The 21,249-nt window shown below is 39.9% G+C and overlaps 1 protein-coding gene across 2 annotated transcripts; it reads right to left on the bottom strand.

Annotated features, from left to right (window-relative positions):
• Window positions 1–1,986: 1,986 nt before the first annotated feature.
• On the bottom strand, window positions 1,987–19,704 carry LOC122530002 (glycine receptor subunit alpha-4). Of its 2 annotated transcripts, XM_043656599.1 has the most exons (9): window positions 19,417–19,704; window positions 18,224–18,299; window positions 16,951–17,082; window positions 12,146–12,323; window positions 10,953–11,179; window positions 10,791–10,873; window positions 9,488–9,799; window positions 7,472–7,677; window positions 1,987–2,251 (listed from the first exon to the last, which is right to left on the bottom strand). In XM_043656599.1, the coding sequence occupies exons 2-9, from the start codon at window positions 18,295–18,297 to the stop codon at window positions 2,075–2,077; spliced, it is 1,389 nt and encodes a 462-aa protein (XP_043512534.1). In that variant the 5' UTR covers window positions 18,298–18,299; window positions 19,417–19,704; the 3' UTR covers window positions 1,987–2,074. The 2 variants fall into 2 exon arrangements, with proteins under 2 accessions (XP_043512534.1, XP_043512535.1); XM_043656600.1 differs by lacking the exon at window positions 16,951–17,082.
• Window positions 19,705–21,249: the final 1,545 nt, after the last annotated feature.

Here is a 21,249-nt window from a genome sequence, read left to right on the forward strand (position 1 = left end):
GAGATTATTTTTATTCTGTTTTTTACGGGGGGAGGAGGCAAAGGGGTGGTAAGCTAAAGTTTGTCTAGGATCTAGATTCTAGAACGAGCTCGAGTTCACGATGGCAAGGGGATTCCACCATCGATCCACCATCAAACCGAAGTGAAGAGGACCCACGAAGACAGGAAGCCAGAATCTGTTTAAACGCTGGAAATAAAACCATCTATCGACTGCGAAACGAACGAATAAACGAGTTGGCGCTGTTGAAGCTCGTCTTTTTCATTGCTCCTTTAACCCACCCCTTTTCGCGTTCGCGCGATTTACTTCGCCCCAGCAAGGGAGCAACGATTCTCCACAAACCTGTTTAATAGTCCTACGTGTTTATTCGCCCTTAAATTCAGCGATCGCCTCGCACAAACGAGCAGAACGATTCCTCTTGCGAACGACGTAATCGCGATCGAACCTCCACGCGAGCAACCGTCTGCATTTCAACGCCGTCCCATAAAATTGCGTGTCGAAACACCGTAAAAACTGCAAGACCATCGTGTTTTTATCAATTTCCAATCGTCCCACTTTACAACGTTTTCGTATAAAAAAGATTCGAACGATCTCGGAGAATTTTTTTTCGCTTCTCGCTTTTTCTCTATTGTCGCTTCTCTGCGTACATGTCGCGACTAACGTGAATTACTTCGAGGAAACGCGTGGTCACCGAGTATATTTATCGTGGCTAATCTCGAAGAGGCAATCGAGTAATTAATAATTGAAAAGACTAGATAAATTAACCCGTTGCCTTATTTTTCTCATAGATCGACGTGTATACGGCGCGAATCAGTAAAACAATTGTTGTTGATAATTAATAACTAAGGACTATATTTTATTTATTTCAGAAGAAACTCAACAGACGGAATCGCAATTTAATTTCTCACGTTCTACATTTTCGTTCTACAGTCGACTTGCTCCGTAATTTTTTGAATCGAACAAAGTGTTAAAAAAAAAAAAAAAAAAAAGAAAGTCGTACACGACCGGTCGTGCCTGATGAATCTTACGCGCAACGTCGGGACGAAAGAATGTTTCAAAGACGAGTGGTAAGGAAAATGCAGCGTGTTTTTAGAAAAACGGAATTATATTTCATAAGTGCAGTGAGTAAATGTAAAATACACTTTAGAATACATTTGCTATCGGCTAACACGGCAAAGAACATGATATCCATATTGTGAACTTCCTCTGATCTGCTATCGCTATCTGAAGATAAGTCAAGAGAGAGGTCTAAGTAGAAATTGAACTTCCACGCAAGTGCAAGTACAAGTTTGCTTGAACTTCGTTGCGTTCGAATCTGTGAATCGATGCCGCAAGTGTATCACTCGGTATTATAAGGCAATGGGTTAAACGATCAATCGTTTGATGATGAACGAACACGGATTGCAAGGAAAGAGAGAGAGAGAGAGAGATCGTTCAACGTGGATCGAGGGGAAGGTAAGTACTTGCACGATCGTTCGATTCGATATAAACTCTTGGAACGCGATATACGCTCTTACACAATGATCTTAGAACGCTAACTTAATTGCTAGGATGCTCTTACGATTAATCGATCCTAAGCTCTCTGTTCTCTACGTTATATAAAAGACACTGAACTCGTTTCCCTTCCAGCAGACTTTCTGTCGTAGAAAAATCGGCAACCGTTCCTTTCTTTCTTAATTGCTTACTACGCCCTGTCGAACGATCCACGAATTAAATTCCTCAGACGAAGATATAGATTTGTCTCGTGTTTTCGTATGTTCTTGTATGATTCAAAGTATCAATGCTTCATCATCCATAGATCTTTGCGTGTACAAAAATTTGACGGTGCAAAAAGAAAAAAAAAAAAAAAAGAAAATGTACACGCAGCGCAACACGCGAAGATATATAAAATATACATAGAGCAGAATATTTATACGCGTCAAACAAATTTCCATTTCCATTCTCCTTCCGTTCTGCGCATACAAAAATCATCCGCAGTCCAATTCATTTAACCCTGGATAGGCTAAGAAAGATCGAACGATTGGAGATTGTCCAGAGATGATCCAGCGATCTTCGTTTCCGCCCTCGTCCGTCCCTTTTACAGGAAGGTGCTCCAGTAGACGACGTTCAGGATGAGAAAGGAGAACGGGAAGAAGAATCTGGAGAACTTGTCGATGTAAATGGCTGTTGCTCGGCCCTGGCAGCAGGTGTCGTATTGCACGGTCGCAGGTCTGACGGGGCTTCTGCTCCTCTCGGACTCGTTCCTCATTGGTGTCTGTTGGGAAGAGACACGTTCAACAAAATACCACCAAGCTTCTCGGGGTAAAAGCCGTAGCGAGAAGATTTAGCGACGAGGGTTATACAGCTGCATCCGGTTGACTGATTGCGAGGCAACAGAACGTGAAAGCAAATAAAAAACGTACATAAAGCACGGAGGGATGGCTGATGGATCAGCAGATTGTGAATGTTTTGTATATTCATGGGAAATTTGAGGACGCGAATGTGTCGAAAATAGCGTGCTTGGTAATACTCTGGTGTTCACAAAAATATGGAATTGCACTGTTGATGCGGGTGATCTCGTTTTAAATCAATTATTATGTTACCTTTTCTTCTTATAATAATTATTTAATTTCGCTGGTTTAGTGGTTCAGTTATTTAATTCGCACTCTGTATCGCTTCTTTAAAATTATTCCTTGATTTATTCATATTTATAGCATTGCCATTATTATCGCTACTATTTTCAAATATAAATTTATTTAGTCTCGAGTAAAAATCAGAAATGGTATTCGAAGCGAGTTAGAAACTCAGTGGAACAATCACTGAAAAGTCAGCCAAGTCAGCTAAATTAAAATTCAATTCGCTCGCTATGATTTTATCCTCGCGATCAGTTTCTCGACTCTTCCCGATGAAACCGACTCGCCAATAAAATCTCCGAGAAACAAACAATTTTATCCAAACAGTATTCGGAACAGATCTTTACGTTTTTCTTTTTTCTTTTTCTTCGAAAAGAAAATTATTTCTATCATAGTTAATATTGACGAGACACAGCGTTTCACTATAGATTGTTTTCGAGCAAACGATCCAAACAGTTGTCGAGAGTCTGCAATGAAAAAATACATAAGTCAGCCGTTGTTATAATCATCCGCGATCCGGCGGGACCGAGGATAAAAATAAAGCTTCCTTATATTTCCTTACACTCCCGCATGGCCGATCTGCTCGCAAACGTAATAAATTATTAATCCGGTTGTAAAAGCGCGCGCGTTACACGTTTCAACGGTACCGTCGGGTTGTGTCTGGCGGCGAGACCCGAATGAAATTTAAATTAATCTCGGTTTGTTCGGGGGTTCCGTGGGTTCATGCGTTATTCAAGGCACGCGAGATTATCTTGCTCTCGGTACTCGCGCATGCAGCCCTGCAGAAACGGCAAGTTTTCTCTTTGCGTTTGATGTAAAACGTCACTATTTTTTCTCTTTCTTTCTCCAGACTTTGGTCCTCTCGTCCTCCCGCCTTTTCCACGGGAAAATCTGCGTAACACGCTGCTTCGAAGCTCTAAATTGATAATTTGAAACGTTCAAGGAGAGCTTAAGTTTCGTATATATCGCGAGGTAAAATGGCGAACGATTGGCAGAAATTTCGGAGGTCTATTCGAGTGAGAATCTCGGAAATTTGTCTCAACCCTTCGGTTAATTTAAAGGAAACTTCAAAGTTTAAATTTTGAATACACGGCGTGGTTAAAATTCTGCAAAGTAGAACAGACGAGTGTTATAATTCGTTGCTAGTTGAAAGTTTGGAGGTTAAATTCTCGTTAAACTCCCAAAAAATTTAAAGAAATTTCAAAGTTCGAATTACAAGCGTACGGCACGTTCGAGAATTCTGCAAAATGAATAGAAGCGTTTTGCAATTCGTTGTCGGGATGAAATTTTCAGGTTTCGTTTATCGTTGAGACCCGGCGATCGAAAAAGAGGGGAAGAGAAAGACCGACGAGATCCATCTCGTTCGTAGATCCAAGTTTCCGTCGAGTTCTTGGCCGAGCAAGTTTCGAAACTTCTCACTTTGCTTACCCCGGGCGAACTAATTTCGCCTCGAGATAATGTTTGTTCCTCGTGCCTCTCAGATGGGAAACGCATCTCATCGCGGTCGCCATTTTCACGCGCAACGATCGCCTTTCCTCTTTCATTTACTTTCGTCAATGCTCGTTTAACCGACTGGAACTCTTTCCAGTTGAAACTGTCGGCGATATTTATTTTCCAGCAAGAAGAATAAATATGTGGTTGCTCGTTGTATAAATTATTAACTGTAATCGGTCACGATTGTGATCATTATACTGGTTAATTTTCAAACAAATCTAGAAATACGTATAAACATAATGAAATACTTAATACACGTAGTACATGTTGTTCGTGGAAGCATTTGAACACTAATGAATACACTATGCGCGCGTAAAATATTTCATGTAGTGAAACTCAACTGATCTAAAAATCTATGTACAAATTATATGATTAACCATGAATATAAATTATCCGTTAAATATTGCGCTTTTCATAGCGATAACAAAGCAAGATCTTCAGCAAGACAATACTGTTTTCCAATAACGCTATCTCTTTCAACATTATTACCAGTTACCTCGTAACTTTTCATAAAAATTTTATAGACTTGCAATCGTACTGCTTTAGGAATTTAAACGATTTTTCGTTCAAACGAAAGCCTCTGTTCTTCAACGTCATTACAAACTTTTTTCCTCGCGTTTGAATTCCTCTGAACACGTGTTTTGTAACACTGAAGCATGTTCGAATATTCTAAGTCAAGGAGACTCTTCCTGTTTGCCCCTAAAAATTTTTTACACGCATCGTGTCCGCCGGTTCCACGTGTAACGAATGGCGAACGATGATAATCAGGTCAGAATGTTCGAGGCCAAATGTTCGATAAACCGCGCGCAACTCGACGAGCGATGATAATTTAAATTCAATTTCATCGCGGCATTACGTTTAAGCGTTAACCTCTTCAGCCTCTTTCGCGCATTCCGTCCCAGAAAGCTTTCGTGCTTCCTCCGTTCGCCACTCGACGCGCCATAATTGACGTTTAATTTTATAAAACGGAACGCCAAGTGAAACAGACACGGTTCGCTTTGTGCGAATGGAAGTCGACGACCGGCGAGTCGCTCCGGTTCGCCTCTGAAAAAACGCGATTTCTCTCTGTGGAACGTTCGTAGAAAAAAAAAAAAAGGAAAAAAAAAAGGGAAATCGACGCGATCTCGATTCACGAGGCCACGGCAAAATTACGTGTTTGCGTTTTACGCGACGCGGCCGCGCGCTTTTCGCAAACACAGAGAATTTAAAGGCGACCCATGGCTGATTCACACGCCACGTCATTAATTACGCCATTAATTATGCCTCGGGCCTATACGTCAACGTCAAAACGGTCCTGTTTTTCGGTATTAATGAATCAATAATTAGACACGTCGCTGAGTTCTGCGAGCTCGTTGAATTACTTTATTTTCTCATTTGTTTTTCTTTTCTTTTTTTTTTTTTCACTATTTTATTCTGCTCAGAAGCAAAGATTATTTATTTCAAAATCGTACAAATTGAATCTAAATTGCATCACTTCTCCTTAAAATTGTTCACGTCTCCTTAAAATTGTCTTTCTATTATTTTCAAGATCTTTACAAAACCAATACACGTAAATCCGAAAAAAGCGACTTCTTTTCGCGATTAATTTCTGAACCTAAAGAAGTGACTTGGATACTGAGTTACCGACTATACAAGTACACAAGAAAGTTTCCCAAAGAGATGCCACGCGCATATTCATATCGCCGTCGACTTTCGAATATTTTCATTAACCGCCATAGCCCTCCTCCTTCTCCCCGTTCTTTTCTTTCAATATATAACAAGTTTTTGCCGGGAGTCGAGAGAAAGTTGCCAGACGCGCTCGTAGAGCGAGCGCGTTAATTAAAGTCGCGGCACTTTCGGGCTGCTGAGGTTGAAGTACTAAGTATGTCAGGTGTTATCAAAGCTCGCGCGTGTACCTGGCTTCCTCCGGTCTCCCTTCTCACCCCTCTCTTTCCCAGATGTCGCATTAAACGGCCGACCTCCGGAAAGAAAAGGGATCAAAAGACGAGGAAAGAGCAGAAACAAACGTCTCCTCTCCCCGAAACTTCTCGTTTCTTTTATATCATATTTTATCTTTAGCAAATCTTTCTCCTTCTTGCGGCGTATTGTGTCTACAGAAGCAGATAGAACTCCTGGGTTCGCGTTCGCGCAGTCGAAAAATCGGCGGCCATTTGTTATTTACGTCCCCTGCCTCTGTACCTGCTAATTGTAAGTTCGAGATGCATAATTCTTTGGGCGAATGCAAAACGAGAACGCGCCGCCGCTGCCGTTTCATGAATCACCCGCCTGCCCAGTGAAAACCGGCCGGCCTTTCTGCCTCCTATTTCCGCCGGTTTTCCGCGAATTTTCCCTCGCCTCTCGCTGCCACGATTTCCCATTTCCTCGTTCGAACCGTGGTAATTACCAGGCGCGCGAATTTATTACGCTCCGCGAGGCAGCCAGGCGTCGATATTTTTGCACGTGGTGTTTCTCTCCGCCACCTCGACGCGGACGTCGCTCGCACGTTTCTTAAAACTCGCCGGAGGGGAAGTCGAGGGAACTTTGTGGCTCTCAGTTTTAAATACGACAGTCCTCTTGTTGTTTCTGCCTGTTTGCGGGAAATTTGGAAGCAAATGCAAATAAAATAGAGTATGATCTGGATATATTATAGTTTGATAAGTAAGGGATGTAGATATAGCAATCTAGCTTAGACGTTAGACACGTGTCGCATATGGCGTTTAATTGTGATGAAACCAATCTCTACTTGTAGGAAGCTATTAATATTATACAAGCATAGAGGTAATCTGTTTGTTACTTTTTCAACTTAAATTGGATTTCCAATGGACTCTGTGTTAGAAATTCTGTAGACAAGCATACTCTTATTCTTCAGCATGCATGCCGAGTTGTCTATGTCCGTATTTTCTCATCTTTTCCAAAACACCTATATATTTTGGGACACTTGTGCAGTTAATTTTTCGAATATTTGAAAATGAATTTACTCTGTCTCGATCGTACGATGTATAATAATCATTTTAACACTATAATTTTCCATGGAAATTTTTAACAGTGTGTTTTTAGATACTCGAGTGATTTTTAATAGAAGCTCGTGTCCTTTATTGTGCCATCAACTTTCTCTTGTATCTCGCACTTTAATTTCTTTCCCCCACAAACATTACACCTCAATGGTTGGTAGTTCTAGCGTTAATATTCCGAAAGTTTTGCAGATACTTTGAGAGCTTGTGTCTCTTTGGAAAAATTAGAAAAACAAATGCATGAGGAAGGATTCAATTTCTATACTTGTCCCAGAGTGTTTGAGAGCCTTTAACAGAGGATTGAAAAAAAATTATGGTGGTATAAATGATTTAGGCTTGCTTACGAAAGAGGTATTTAACGAAATCTAGGCTTCGTACTTTGAATTCGTCGATAGCTTCCCTTAGATCCTCGTCGGAGTAGCCTTTCATCGCCTTGGTGGCCACTGGTCCCATGTAGTTGTTCACCACGGCGAACTCCATGAGCGAGAGGAACACGAACACGCTGCACGAGGACATCCACACGTCGATGGCCTTCACGTAGGAGACCGGCGGCAGTGATTGCTGGGACTGCGTGTTCTGAGTCGCTGCAAATCAAACAATCGGGACGTATCTCGGTCGCTCTGTGCCAACATTAATTTGCTGTTTGCTATTCGTTTCGCAATTACACCCCCTCCCTTACTGTTCTGTATGCAGCAGGACCACGTTTGTATGAATTTCATTTACGAGAGTGAATGTGATTTATTAATTATCAACAGCAACACTTTTTTGTTCTACGTGTATGGTCGCTGACTTTGACATTATGAGATCAAAGAACCTCAATGTTCATCTTTCTATGTAAGTATAATGATTTTTTTCTTTTATCGAATATTTTCTGCTTTAATTTCCATCACTAACGTTTCTTGTGCGTCATATTTTATCACGAATTCACGTTACATTTCTCTTACTCTATAGAAGATATTCGTTTTCCTGATGCCTCTTTTCGCACATGTTACGAGCATCAATTTTATAATTTTGCAATAAATTTTCCTAAACACATTTCTCACGCTTCATACCTTTACGAGCCATAAATATCCTACAGAGATAATTTATGGGAAATTTCTCATATTTTACTAAAGTTACGGTAGATTAAAGGTGTAAAGTAAGCCACGACCATTCCTTTTAGAAGCGTCGGTAACCACTCTGAAAATACATGCTCCACCCTTTTCAACGAGCTGAACGAGGCAGACTGCGTCTAAAACGAGCCCGAACCTAAACCCGAGCCCTTGCCCGTATCACGAACTCCATGACCCACGATTTTAAAGACACCTCGTTATTCCGTACATGGCATTGAAAAACGCGCGGATGCTATGTCACTTATTCTCGTAGCCTCTGTGCCACCCTCGATTCATCTCAACACAAAAGCACCGACCTCGTGTCGTTTGAATGGCCACGGTGTACTGCGCGTTTCAAACTTCAACCCTCATCCGTCCCTTGCGTCAATTTCTTTTGTATAAAATAATATTATATGATTATATATTACTTATTATATATAATATTAAAAATATTAATCAATATTAATGTTTATTAATATTTTTTCGTATAAAGGTACTTTTAACGTATAACATGTACTATTGACGACAAAATATATCGCCAAGAGTTGCAAGCAACTTTCAAGTCCCTTGACGATACATTATTAATTATTAACTAACTTATACCTGAATCTGTTCAAATTTGCAGAAATTTCTGATTCAGTTAAATATATATAAATTATTTGTTATATATAATATTAAAAATATTAATATTTATAAATATTTTTTTGTATAAAGTCATATTGTACAGGTACTTTTAACGTATAACATGTACTTTTGACGACAAAATCTATCGCCAAGAGTTGCAAGCAACTTTCAAGTCCCTTGACGATACATTATTAATTATTATTAATTATTAACTAACTTCTATCTGTTCAATTTTGCAGAAATCTCAGATTCAGTTAAATATATATAAATTTAGTTTGTTTATTTTCCTATCTTCAGTTTGTTCAGTTCATTTAATTAATTTATCTTCAAATTTGAATTTGGATGAGTTGTTGAATCTCCGTCGTCTCAGCAAAAAGTATATAACACAAACAGCGGAAGGGTAGTAGGACGGAAAGTAAAAAGAGCACGAAAAGAAAACTCGAGGAGTACGCGATTTTGAACTCAATGCAGAATGGTTTCGTGGTAAATTTATCGCGAGGGAGGTTGCACGTGTAAACCCAAGTGGCTAATTTCTTGTTGAAATTGTTGTTCCAATCTGCTGTTCCAAGAAAAAACCGAATCTTTGAGTGGTCGACCGAGTCGATCGATCTACGGAGATGGAAAAACGTCGGCGAAGAAACGTCGTCCAGGATGTGGTAGCGGGGCACGATGACCTTACCGAGGGTCAGCAGTGACGTCACTCCCAGGGTGACCCGGGCCGGGATCGCCTCCGGTTTGATCCAGAACGCGATCCACGACATGACGACGATCAGCGCGGACGGTATGTACGTGTGGAAGAGATGATAGCCCAGCCGACGGCGCAGATTGAACACGATCTGGATGCACGTGAAGTTGCCGGTCGAGTACTCGATCGTGCAGTCGGTCGTGTAATTATTTGAAATGTCCAGCTGGGGCAGCTCGATCTCCGGGTTCACCACCAAAGGATCCGTCATGTTCCAAATGAACACCAGATCCTGGGTGGTGTGCGACACTGAAAGGCAACTCGGGTTAAAAACATTTTCATTTTCGAGATAGCGTACGCGAATTCGGCGTTTGTAGACGAGCGGAAGATTCTTCAGACGACGTGTCGAGATTAAATTAGGAAAGTATCTTTTTATTCGGAGCTATCGATTTTTAGAAATTGTTAGCTTGTTACGGATCAAGATTATTTGAAATTTTATACCTGTTGACGTAATTATTATGATTTACATTGTTGCGTTGGAAGAAAAATTTAATGTATAACACGTACTATATGAAAAATGATTTCTTAAAGTAGAAATCCATTAAATTTTTGACTGTCGATATTCACAAAAAGTAACCACTTTTGTAATAAGTTAAATTCGTCTTTCACTTTTTCTTTTCTCACATGAAGCGAGTAATGTTATATATTGGATTTTTAAATGACCATGATAACTTAGATTACAAAAATTCAGAAAATTTTGCATTTTATATTCAGCGTAATGAAGATTTGCTAGTCCGTCGAGGGTGAGCTTCGCGTTCGGGGAGGTTGACGCGTGGTGAACGTTAATATTTACGGAGAAAGTAACACTTTTGAAATTTAAATTGGTCATCTTGGGTCGGAAAGCAGGGAATTGCGTTATCAAGGGAGGATTTCAATTTCTTGGGTTAAGTATGAAAAGCAGATCTCGCCGTCTGTTAGTCGATCCTTAACTATGGGTACATTTCAACAAATCGCGTCTGTGGAACGTCAAAAAGTAACAAAACTAAAATACAAACCAAGTAATTTAATTTTAGACGAATAAATGTAACGTAACTATAAAGTTACTGTAACATAAATTATCTCTATATAAATAAATCTCAGAGATGACTAAATACTCGATTATTGATATTACCCGGGTTTCGCGTATATTTTACTTCGACTTTTGTTTGAGTACGTTAAAGTTAAAAGCCCATAGTTAAAGGGTTCACAAGTCAGAGTTTTATTAATCAATACGAACATCTACGTAACGAATGATACGTACGACTTTCGATCATCATTGAGCAAATCTGAGTGTCGTGAGGATAGGACTCGAACTTCATCGCGCAAGACAGCACGAGAGTCAATCTAGAAAGAAAGAAAAAAGAAAATAGAACAAATGAGAAATACGTGAATATCGCGGGACGATCGTTTCGATCGATCTTACTTCGACATGTACAGCAGCGTCTTGTCGTGGTACAGCCAGAGATAGTGATTCGGTATGGACATCTCGTGAAAGGTGACTTTCTTCGCGTTCTTGAAGAAGCAGTCAGGTCTCCAGATATTGTGCAGCCAGTCTACGTCCAATATTCTGTACTCCTCGGACATGTTCTCCGGAAGTCGCAGTCTAGAGTCCCGCCAGCTTTGCGCCAGAAATATGTCCGCGACGTACGTCTAAAAGTCAAAGCCAATGAAACGTTCCGCGGAGAATTTAAAAGTAAAACTTTATATGTAGAAACACTTGTCGAGGAAATACATAATTAAGAATTAAGAATATATATATAATATACAATAATATAATTATGATATTAATTATTTGTCTTCTTTAATTATTCCTTGTTCTATTATCATTACTCCTGTTAAATAAATATTATTTATATTATATCTCTACAATATTGCTGTTTAAATAAATATTATTTATATTATATCTCTACAATAAGGCAATGAAACGTTCCGCGGAGAATTTAAAAGTAAAACTTTATATATAGAAACACTTGTCGAGGAAATATATAATTAAGAATATATATATATATATATATATATATATATATATATATATATATATAATATATATTAATAATATAATTATGATATTAATTATTTGTCTTCTTTAATTATTCCTTGTTCTATTATCATCACTCCTGTTAAATAAATATTATTTATATTATATCTCTACAATATTGATAATCATTCGTATATCTTAGAAAAAAAAAAAAAAACATACTGCAAAAGCGTCTGAAGCCAAAAGTATTCCCGCCAGAAGTCTAAACTGATGAATATTCAATTTATAATCGTTATCTCAGCCGTTTAGCCCCGGTTAACCCCCGACGAGATAAGACGTCAACTAAGACACGAGCGGTTACACGCTACGTGGCCCAATTTGCATGCGCGTTAGCGACGATGCGCGAGAAAAAGAGGCATACGCAGGCACGCGGAAAGGTGTGAAACACCGCAGCCAAGGCTTGCGTCTCTTCGACTCCCACCGCGAGGACTGCCACCCCCATTTACACGGTTTTCCCCTGTGTTCGAGGCGCGTGATGCCTCGGGCGCGGGCAGGCTTCCCCCCGGTGTTGGGTTAGGTCTTAATTAAACGCGAGTACCCGAGTACGGCGGTCGCTCTTTCGCGTCAGGCGAAATTACCATAGATTCCTCGTTTATGGAGTCGAGGCTGAGCACCGTCACGTGGAAGTAGACAATGGTAGGCTGGCCGAGGAACTTGGGCGCTCTGTGCTTGTCGTATTGCTTCGGGTTCAACGGGAGGATGTCCCTGAGTGACAGAGAGGCCTCCTTCCTGCCGTATTCCTCGAGGTCCGACTCCCTGGAGGAAAACAGAGAAGCGAGGAGAAAACGTGACCTGCGGTGGAGGAACTCGGGAGGGGAGAGGACTCGCGCCGAGTCCGCCATTATGGTGTGTCGTCGTGAATGCATCGAGAGATTTCTTTCATTTATTGCTACTGGAGATTGTCGTGAATGACTCTGACGGTGATTCGACGATTTTGTTCGACGGGTTGTTTTATTAGTCTGTCACTGTATTTAGACAGGCGAACTGTTGTATTGTATTTTCTTTAATTCTGAAACTGAAACTAAATCTGTGATTCTTCTCTATGCGATGGTTGATCGTTTCAATTCCAAAAATCTATCTCCAAGAGAATACGAATGAACGAAAGAGGTGGGAGTAGGTTGAGCAACAAATAACGATACACTCACGTACAACTGATTTTTTTGTTTATATTATATATGTTATATATGTTATTTATTATATTTTGTTTATATTATATATGTTATTTGAGTATTAATTAATACTCTAATTCTAAAAATAAATCACAATTTACGCATACACGTTATTCTTTTGTTGTATTTATTGTTTATACGATCATTCTTACTTTCAATAATTGACACTCTCTGCTCTGCGATTCTTTTTCGGAATAACATGAATAAATAGAAAGCATTTATTGTATACACATATTGTATGCAGTGTTGCTTGACGTAGAATATACTTCACACATCTTCACCTTGTCACATTTACCATCACCGAAGCACAAAAAATGTTCTCCACGTTTCATATTCTCTTTGACGGAGTTTCTTCAGAACCGAGTTGACATTCACACCTAAACAGGAACTTTCTGACTAAGACAAGAGATCATTCACTATTTTCCTTAACAGTCTCGCTGCTTTAATTTTGGTTTTCTCTATCCTTGACCCTGTTCGTCGTATTCTCTTCTTTCCTGTTCCAAGTGATCAGATTATCTTATCTTTCGTTAGTTAAGCTTGTTACGTTATCTCTTGTCTTTGATCGTTAACGAAGCTTTGTGTGTGTTTCCTATTGATTTCAGTAGCGTTACTGAATCGCTGGGGAGTAACTCGATCAAAAACTTAAACTGTTGTGTGTAGTCTCTCTCTCTCTTTTTCTTGTTAGTTTCAAAACTTTTGAATTCAAAGAGGAACAATTCATATCATTCACTTGTATATTTATAGAATATGCTAATCGGTGCCACCATGTATCCTATGGAACCAGTCTCAGTGTTTTTGGCACCGTTCTTCTCGCATTTTCTCGCTTTCGAAGTTTTTGTGCATTGTTTTGAATTAAGTCGTGCATTAACAACTTTTCTATGTACGAAATATGATAATTAGGTGGAAAACGACATAGGTTGACGCATCTCGGAACCTCGAGATTTTTCTTTTACATTCTTTTCGTTTCTCTATCTTTAAGCGGATTTTCAATGTCAGTTTAAGTAGTTGGAGTTTACGTTCATACTTGCACCGAATTGGCAAATAAAAATGGATTTTCTTCTGCAGCATTGAAAATGCCGGTGAGACGTAAATTTTGCATAATGACAAAAAAATTCTACCATTTAAAATTAAATGAAACCACGATCATAACGATCCACTTGGGGGTAATCTTTTTCTTACTTTGCAAACAGAATTTCTCTTGCTTACAAGAGGAAAAGATTATTTTTTGTTAATTGTAGTTATTCATTTCGCTGTAAAATATATATCGCAATTAATAACTACATCATTTGGTATCTGCGTAATTAATTATACAAAGTAATGATTCAACGTTCGTAATTAATAAAATGGAATAACGAAATTCGAGCTACAAATAGTGCAGTGAATGTTAGAGTTACAATAACTGCGAAATAGTTTTCTACCGGAGTGAAATTTTATTCCAGCCAGTAGAATTCTCCTCATAAAAAAATCTTTCCGATGTATGAAGTACAATTCACGTTACAAAACAGATTTTCGTTTTCGAGAATTCTTCACTTCAACGAGACAGAGTAAAATTATTCCTTCGGTCAGAAACTTCTTGCAGTCGCTGCGTACTTACGAATCTACTCCCTCGAATTTATAACACAATGCTTGAAAGATGAGAATTCTAATTGCGGGAACAGTGCTTAAACGAAGAAACAAACAAGTAAGCTAAATTAAAAATAGCAAGAAACTGGCGATCGTCACGTTCGAGTGGCACGCGTAAATTCACGATGAAAAACGCGACGGTGAGTCGCTCCGATATTCGCGAAGTCGTCTCGTTACCTCTCTCGATTTACGACACTCGGCCGCAATTCCGGCGAATTATTTCGTCATATTTCTCGAGCGGGGCGAAGACACCGATGAAACGCCGATGGATCGAGCAGATCGGGGCCAAAGGAAGTCCAGCGACGATGCGGCGAGCGAGCCGGACTCTAAAATATTGCCGCGATTCCGATGAAACAGCAATATCGCAGAAGCCATAATAGGTCTTCGTGCTTGGCACACCTTTAGGTCCGGCCGAGATACGTGTGTTCCTTGCACGCGGACATTTTAATATGCTAACCTACGACCTCCGGGTCCGGTTACCCCCCCGGAGAATTTCCACTTTCGTTCGTGCAATTTACCCGCTCTTTTCCCCTCGCCAACCTTATCCTCCCACCTCCAACCCTCGTGACGATTTACGCCGGGCGGCTCGGCTTCCACCAAGGTGTCACGTTCGATTTTAATCGAACGACGCCGAACACCTGCTCCGGGGATCTTCTTTGATCTTTGATTTACGACCTCGTGATTTAGTGGGATTTGCGAGGGTCGAGTGGTTGCGTCGTACGAATTGTCCTTGAGTCGCAGTCGAGAGGACAGTGAATACAAAAGAATCCAATGTTTCGTCGTATAGCCATAATATTGCCTCGTGTTCTCTCTTTATTCTTCTTTTTTTTTTTTCTTTAATAAAATGCCCAAATATCCATAATTGAGAGCAGGTCAGACGAAAGTTTAATTATTCATCTTTCCATCGTAGGTATTTTATCGTCTTTCTTTCTTTTCAGCATTCCTTTTCAATTCGACACCAAGGGATGAATTAAATTGAACGAGGTTTTGAAGTTTGATAAAGTGGCAATGGCAGGAAATCGTGCAGCAAGTTGTCAGGGATTGATCCTCACGAACCAGTGACACGATTTTTTTTCATAATTCTGAAGTTTGACAATTTCGACGATTCTCGAGGATGAATGCGTCCTTACTTCTCCATTCGTTGCGTGACGTAAGGATATCCTCGAACGAACAAACTCAGGACTATCGAAGCAGAGGCTTCACGCTTTAAAATGAGACCCGGTGGATTGTTACGTGATTCTTCTTTACGAAATTGTAACAATTTAAAGTACCGATGGTTCTTCATTGTCATTCTTCTTTCTCGAGATAGTTTTTCTGAATAATTACGAAACGTGTTCGGATTGTCGCGATGATAATTATATCGTAGATGATGAAAAGCGCGCGACGTCCATTTATTAGAGCGCACGATTCGTGAAATCTGCCGAGCTGATAATTTACGACAATTTTTAGGAATTTTCTTATAATTTCTTCCCCGAGCGGCTGGACTCCAGCATCGAATCAGACGGAAGAGGTTCTCCTGTTTCACTGTCAAGTCATTTCCAAGATTTTTCTCCTCGTTGAACGAACATTCGCGAAAATCGCAGCAGAACTCGCAGAAACTCGATAAAATCTCCCGCGAAAGCCATCTGTACGAGAAAATGTGCTTTGAAAATTGCAAACGCAAACGTAAATCGAACGTAAAGAAATGGATCGGATGATGAGTTATTAAAGTCCGCATACATCTGTCAAACTTCGAGTATTCAATCCTTGGACATCGGATGCTCCAACAGTCACTAAAGTAATTTATAATGACGAACGATTTATACGTAAACGTCGCTGCTGCTTTATTATTTTTGATTTTATCCGGCAATTAGGATTATGTAACAAAGTATAATGAAGTAAGCAATTAGAAATATATAGTAAAGTACTATGATAAAAATTGTAGCAAACGAGTTGTTTGGGTTGGTCAAAATAGAGATAAAATATCAATGTGTAAGTGGATTTTGAGAATTTTATGAATCTTAATTAATCTTTTAAGTAAAATATTGACAACGTTTCTTATATTTATTTAGGAGAATATAAATCGCAATCTTCGGTAACGCAATCTACATATATAGATCTGCAATTATCATACGCTTTTTTGATATGCTCGTGATAGTTAACCCTTTGGTCTATTCCAAGAGAAAGTTATGTCAAGAACACGTTGAAAAATGAGATTTTCATTAATTCTGACATCTCTCGACGTCTTAATTTTATTCCTTAATTCTACAAATACATGACAGAATTTTAAAAAAAAGAAGAGGAAAATAGCAGTTTCAATTATATTTCACTATTGTACCCCTCAATTGCAGAAATATCTTTCATTTACGTTTATCTACGCTAATCGTCACATTTTTTTTCAGAATCTATGCAACTGTGATAAATACAAAACATTTAAGATCCCTGTTTTCCTTTAAGTATTCAAAATATTCGACAGATGCACGTGGACTTTCGTGACCAAACCGTGTCAAATCGAATTCTGCGTAGAGAAATAGAGAGAAAGAGAGAGAGAGAGAGAGAAAGGGAGCAGGGAAGAAATGTTTTGATGATGTCGATCTAGCTTGGTGCGTTACCTTTCGATCTTCGGAAAAAACCGGTACCCGCGCTTTCTCGCCGAAAGTCGAAACGTACTGGACGATAGGCTATCGACTTTAATATGCCAGCCTTCGACCTCCGTGGAAAGTACCGGTTCGCATATTTCCTCGCTGAAACTCGACACAGTCGCGGGTGATGCTGGGCCAGATTCTATCGTCGCCGTGTTTCGCAACGAGAACGAATTTACCGATGAACCTTTCCATCCATCTCTCACGCCTCCCTCGCCATATATTAAAATTCGTTCAGAACAAGACGTTCAGACAAAATTTTTGCCGACGCGAGTTGACACTCGAAAAGGACACGAATTTTAATTACAATGCAAAAAAAAAAAAAAAGGAATTTATATTAACTCCTTGCCTTGTTAATTTCGAAAGGATTGAAAAGTTATTTCAAAGAGTCTTTTCATTTTGTATTTTAAAATATATTCACGTAGACAAAGAAACGCATTAACCTAAAGTTTGATACAATTGATTTTTAAAGAATTAAAATTATAATTAAAAATATAATTAAAAAAGTTATCGCGAGTCTTCAATTGTACTGAAATCATCTCGGCTGGATCTGTATGTATTCGAATACTGTCGGAAAGTGAGCTCTATTTTTACTTTTATTTCATTAATCTCCTTTTTTGTTTTATTACACCTATACCTTTCTCTATAAATTTACATATACTGTTCTTCGAAAAAGAATTTTGCAAACGTAATACGACGGAGATGAATCTTAAAGAGTTTTCTTGTTCTGCACAGTTCCCTTTTTCTCCAAATTGACTTGCTATTAACGAGGCAAGGTACCACAGGATTTTAAGTATAAAATTCTATTTTAACAAATATAATTTAATAATAATTAATAATATTTAAAATTATAATAATGTATAACATTCATTTAGATGTCACCGTACAATCGTCAAATCGAAAATTAAAACAGACCGGCGAATGAGAAAAGTGTCCGGCACATTTTTAGCGTCCGCTAATGACGGTACGTTCGTTCTTTTTGCAAGTAGGCCACGATACTCGTCCTCGGGATCGCGTTACTCAGCGATCGAAGGGGCGTGCATGCGTGAAAGAGAAAGATAAACCAGGAACGAGACTCGGAAGGCACGAGAGAGATTTCCGTCGCATTGGTCGAACCGATCGGACGAGAAATTACACGAGAAATCTCTGCGCCCTTCGATCTAAAGGCTAGCCTTCAGCACTGCTCTACTCAAACCGGTCGCGGCTTCTATAGCTTCCGAGTTACTCGTGTTCGCCTACTCACGGAAAATGCAGGGCCACCATGTCAAAGAGCGTGTACAGGTAGCAGCATAGGATCACCAGAGAGTGCCTCGTCATTCCTGAAACAAATTGTCGATGTCAGTGAAGCTGAGAAAGATTGGAACGAGAGTCGTAAAGATCGTGGATAACGTCGAGAGCATGTAACTTTCAGTGGAAAACAAAAAAAAAATGATATTCAACCGAGCGGAACGAACACGATCGAGTGGAAAATTCTCGCGTTTCACGAATTTTTATGGTTCGTGAGCATGTCTCTTTTTTCCAGTGTTGCCCTGTACGACGAAATATAACGACGACAGACTGTGTCGCGTGTGTTAATCTACCAACCAGTTTGTCAAAAGATCAGGCAGTAACTAATTACAATTGAATTGCGGATTTTTATACGTTTAGAGGAAATAGAATAATGGCTTCTACAATTGTTCAACAATTTTCTATTCATTCAATTATAGTTTCAACAGCGCGAATTTGTATAAAAGTGTCTAATAATTTTATATTAATGTGTCAGTTTCTTGAAATTTCGTGAAACTGTAGAAGATGAAGGTTATTAGTAATGAATATTAATCGAATCGGTGGAACTTCATAGGACGTTAAAAAGAATCGAATTTGGTAATATGAATCGACAAGAAGGAATTCACAAAATGATAAATAATAATTTGTAAAATGTTATATTTGTATCCATCCATTGAAAAATCTAATAGTGGTCACTAATGATCTTGTTGTTACGCGTGATGGAACGTAAACAATCGAGAGAGAAAGGAAACTCCCATAATTCGGCGAGGAAACCCTCGTCGCCACGGCGTTCTATCGGTGCCGCGAAACGGAGAAATTTAGGTCGAGGCTCGTTTCCCAACGTTGTTCAAACTTCGCCGTTCTTCTTTCGCGCTAATCCACCAGCAAGTTCTTTCCGATTCTTCTAAAATCCACTTGCGAAATCCCCGCAATCGATCGCAAGTCTACGCGACAATATCCCGAACGTCAATATCAAGCGAGAAATCAGAAGCGAGAGTTGGTCGAATCGAAACGGAATTTCCCTTGGCCATACGTTTCGCCGCCGATCCAGGCCAGGAATTTGAATATTACCCCGGCGCTTCTGTCACTCGTGATAGCTCGATCACCATTCTTGGACAGGATAACGAACCGGCAAGTTTCAAAAGCCACGACGTCAACCGTGAGACTTACCGATCAGCTGAACATTCTACCGTGCCGATCCTCTTTGACCAATCGAGCAGCTGGCGCACTACGAATCCTCTCCCGACCGCTCCACAACTCCTTATCGCGATAGCGCACAACCGGCTTATCAACCCAGCAGCCACATCCGCCGGAAGTTCCCTCCAATATCCATCAAAGTCGATGGGCTAAACACGCGGCTTCGATCAGCGACAACCGGCCCGATCCGTGAACGATCATTACCAAAAATCTCTGTGTTACGCGTTTCTCTTTGGCAAAAACGGTGAAACGTGGCTCGCGTATATACGCGGTAAATCGGTAATGCACGCGATGGAGAACAAGCTCGGAGAACAGAACGAGGAGTACGCGTCGCGCACAGTGTCGTTGCACAGTGTTGCCTGTGCGAAATTCACAATTTTGTGGGAATTCTCGGGGGCGCGATCGCGTCGAGGAAACCCCAGCAAGGATCGGGGACACACGGGGCGCGACTCTTATCGGCGAAGGGTTGATTCGCCACTCGGCCACTGGCCACTGGCGGGGCTTGCTGGTTCTGTAAACCACCCTGTCGGTCGCTGCCTCTAAGCCAATTTGCCTATCGACTAACTGATTAAGCCCTACTCTCTTTCATCGTGGTAGACGTGCTCACGCTCTACTGGACCTACCTAACCAATGTTGTCCAACATTGTGCGCGACTCTCGCGCGTGTTTGTGGAGAAGCGGCTGTGCACGTCGTTGTGCCGAGGGACGGCCGAGGCGTTTTCGTGTGTGCGTTACGCCGAGAGACAGAGACCTGTGCGAACCTCGTGTCCCGGCACGAGATACGGCTATAGTTGGCTAGAGCCACGACGCCCGGTTCATTCGTCCGCGTTTCCGTAGCGCTGTACCACTGGAAACTCTACCACCTTTTTTCTTTTTTTTTTTTTTTATTCTTTTCGGTATATTTCGGTATATTTGATAGACACCGCCGGATTTTTTATTTTTCTTTATTCTTTTTATTTTTAAATCTTCGCCGCTTGCTTTCGTTACTCGTAGCTTGTAATTACGTAACGGACGTAATACCGCGCCGTGGTATAGTAGCTGGCGTGCTAGCAATTGGAGCAACGAGGACGCGATTGTTTTTTTTTCCCCCCCTTTTTTTTTTCGGTGAAAGTTTTCGCAACGTCGAGAGTTTTATACCGATCGGAGAGGAGAACGGTATGATGCGAAATGCATTTTCGTGCATTACGCATTGCTATCATTTGCGGAACTTTCGACGTCTCGTTAGTTTTATTAGTTCGAAAAAAAAAAAAAAACAAAGAGAACCTCGTGATGTATTACTTACGATTAATTACGAATTTCGGCGTGAGAGAGAAATTACGATCGAATCGAGAAGGATTCGATCGGAAAATGTAGTAGATTCTGGAAAGTGTTGTAGAAAACATTTCGAAACGTCATTAGTATTGTAAATGGATGGAACAAGATATGTGATAAATATGTATTTAAACAAATGTGCAAATGTACATTTGTTCAATTCCAAATACTCAAAGTGGAAAATCAACTTTCAATCTTTCAATTTTGACCCTCTTGAAAGTAACATTAGCAATTTTTTAAAAATTTTCTCCACTTGCTACTTCGCTGCAAGAATATCAAACGAACTATTTATACGAACGACATTGAATTAATTTTTAATTGCAACAAATGGCCGTAATTCATCTTTCCTTCTTGCAAGTAAACGAAATACCGGATAATGTAATATATATATAACGTCTTTCTTTAAAATTTTGTTCAAAAGTTTGACACATTTTGCAAGCTTTCATCGTGCGACAGTTTATGATAACGGGTATCTGAACCCGCAAGCCAATTCCCT

Source organism: Frieseomelitta varia, unplaced genomic scaffold (genome assembly GCF_011392965.1).
Source record: "Frieseomelitta varia isolate USP_RPSP 00005682 unplaced genomic scaffold, Fvar_1.2 scaffold_32, whole genome shotgun sequence".
NCBI lineage: Eukaryota > Metazoa > Arthropoda > Insecta > Hymenoptera > Apidae > Frieseomelitta > Frieseomelitta varia.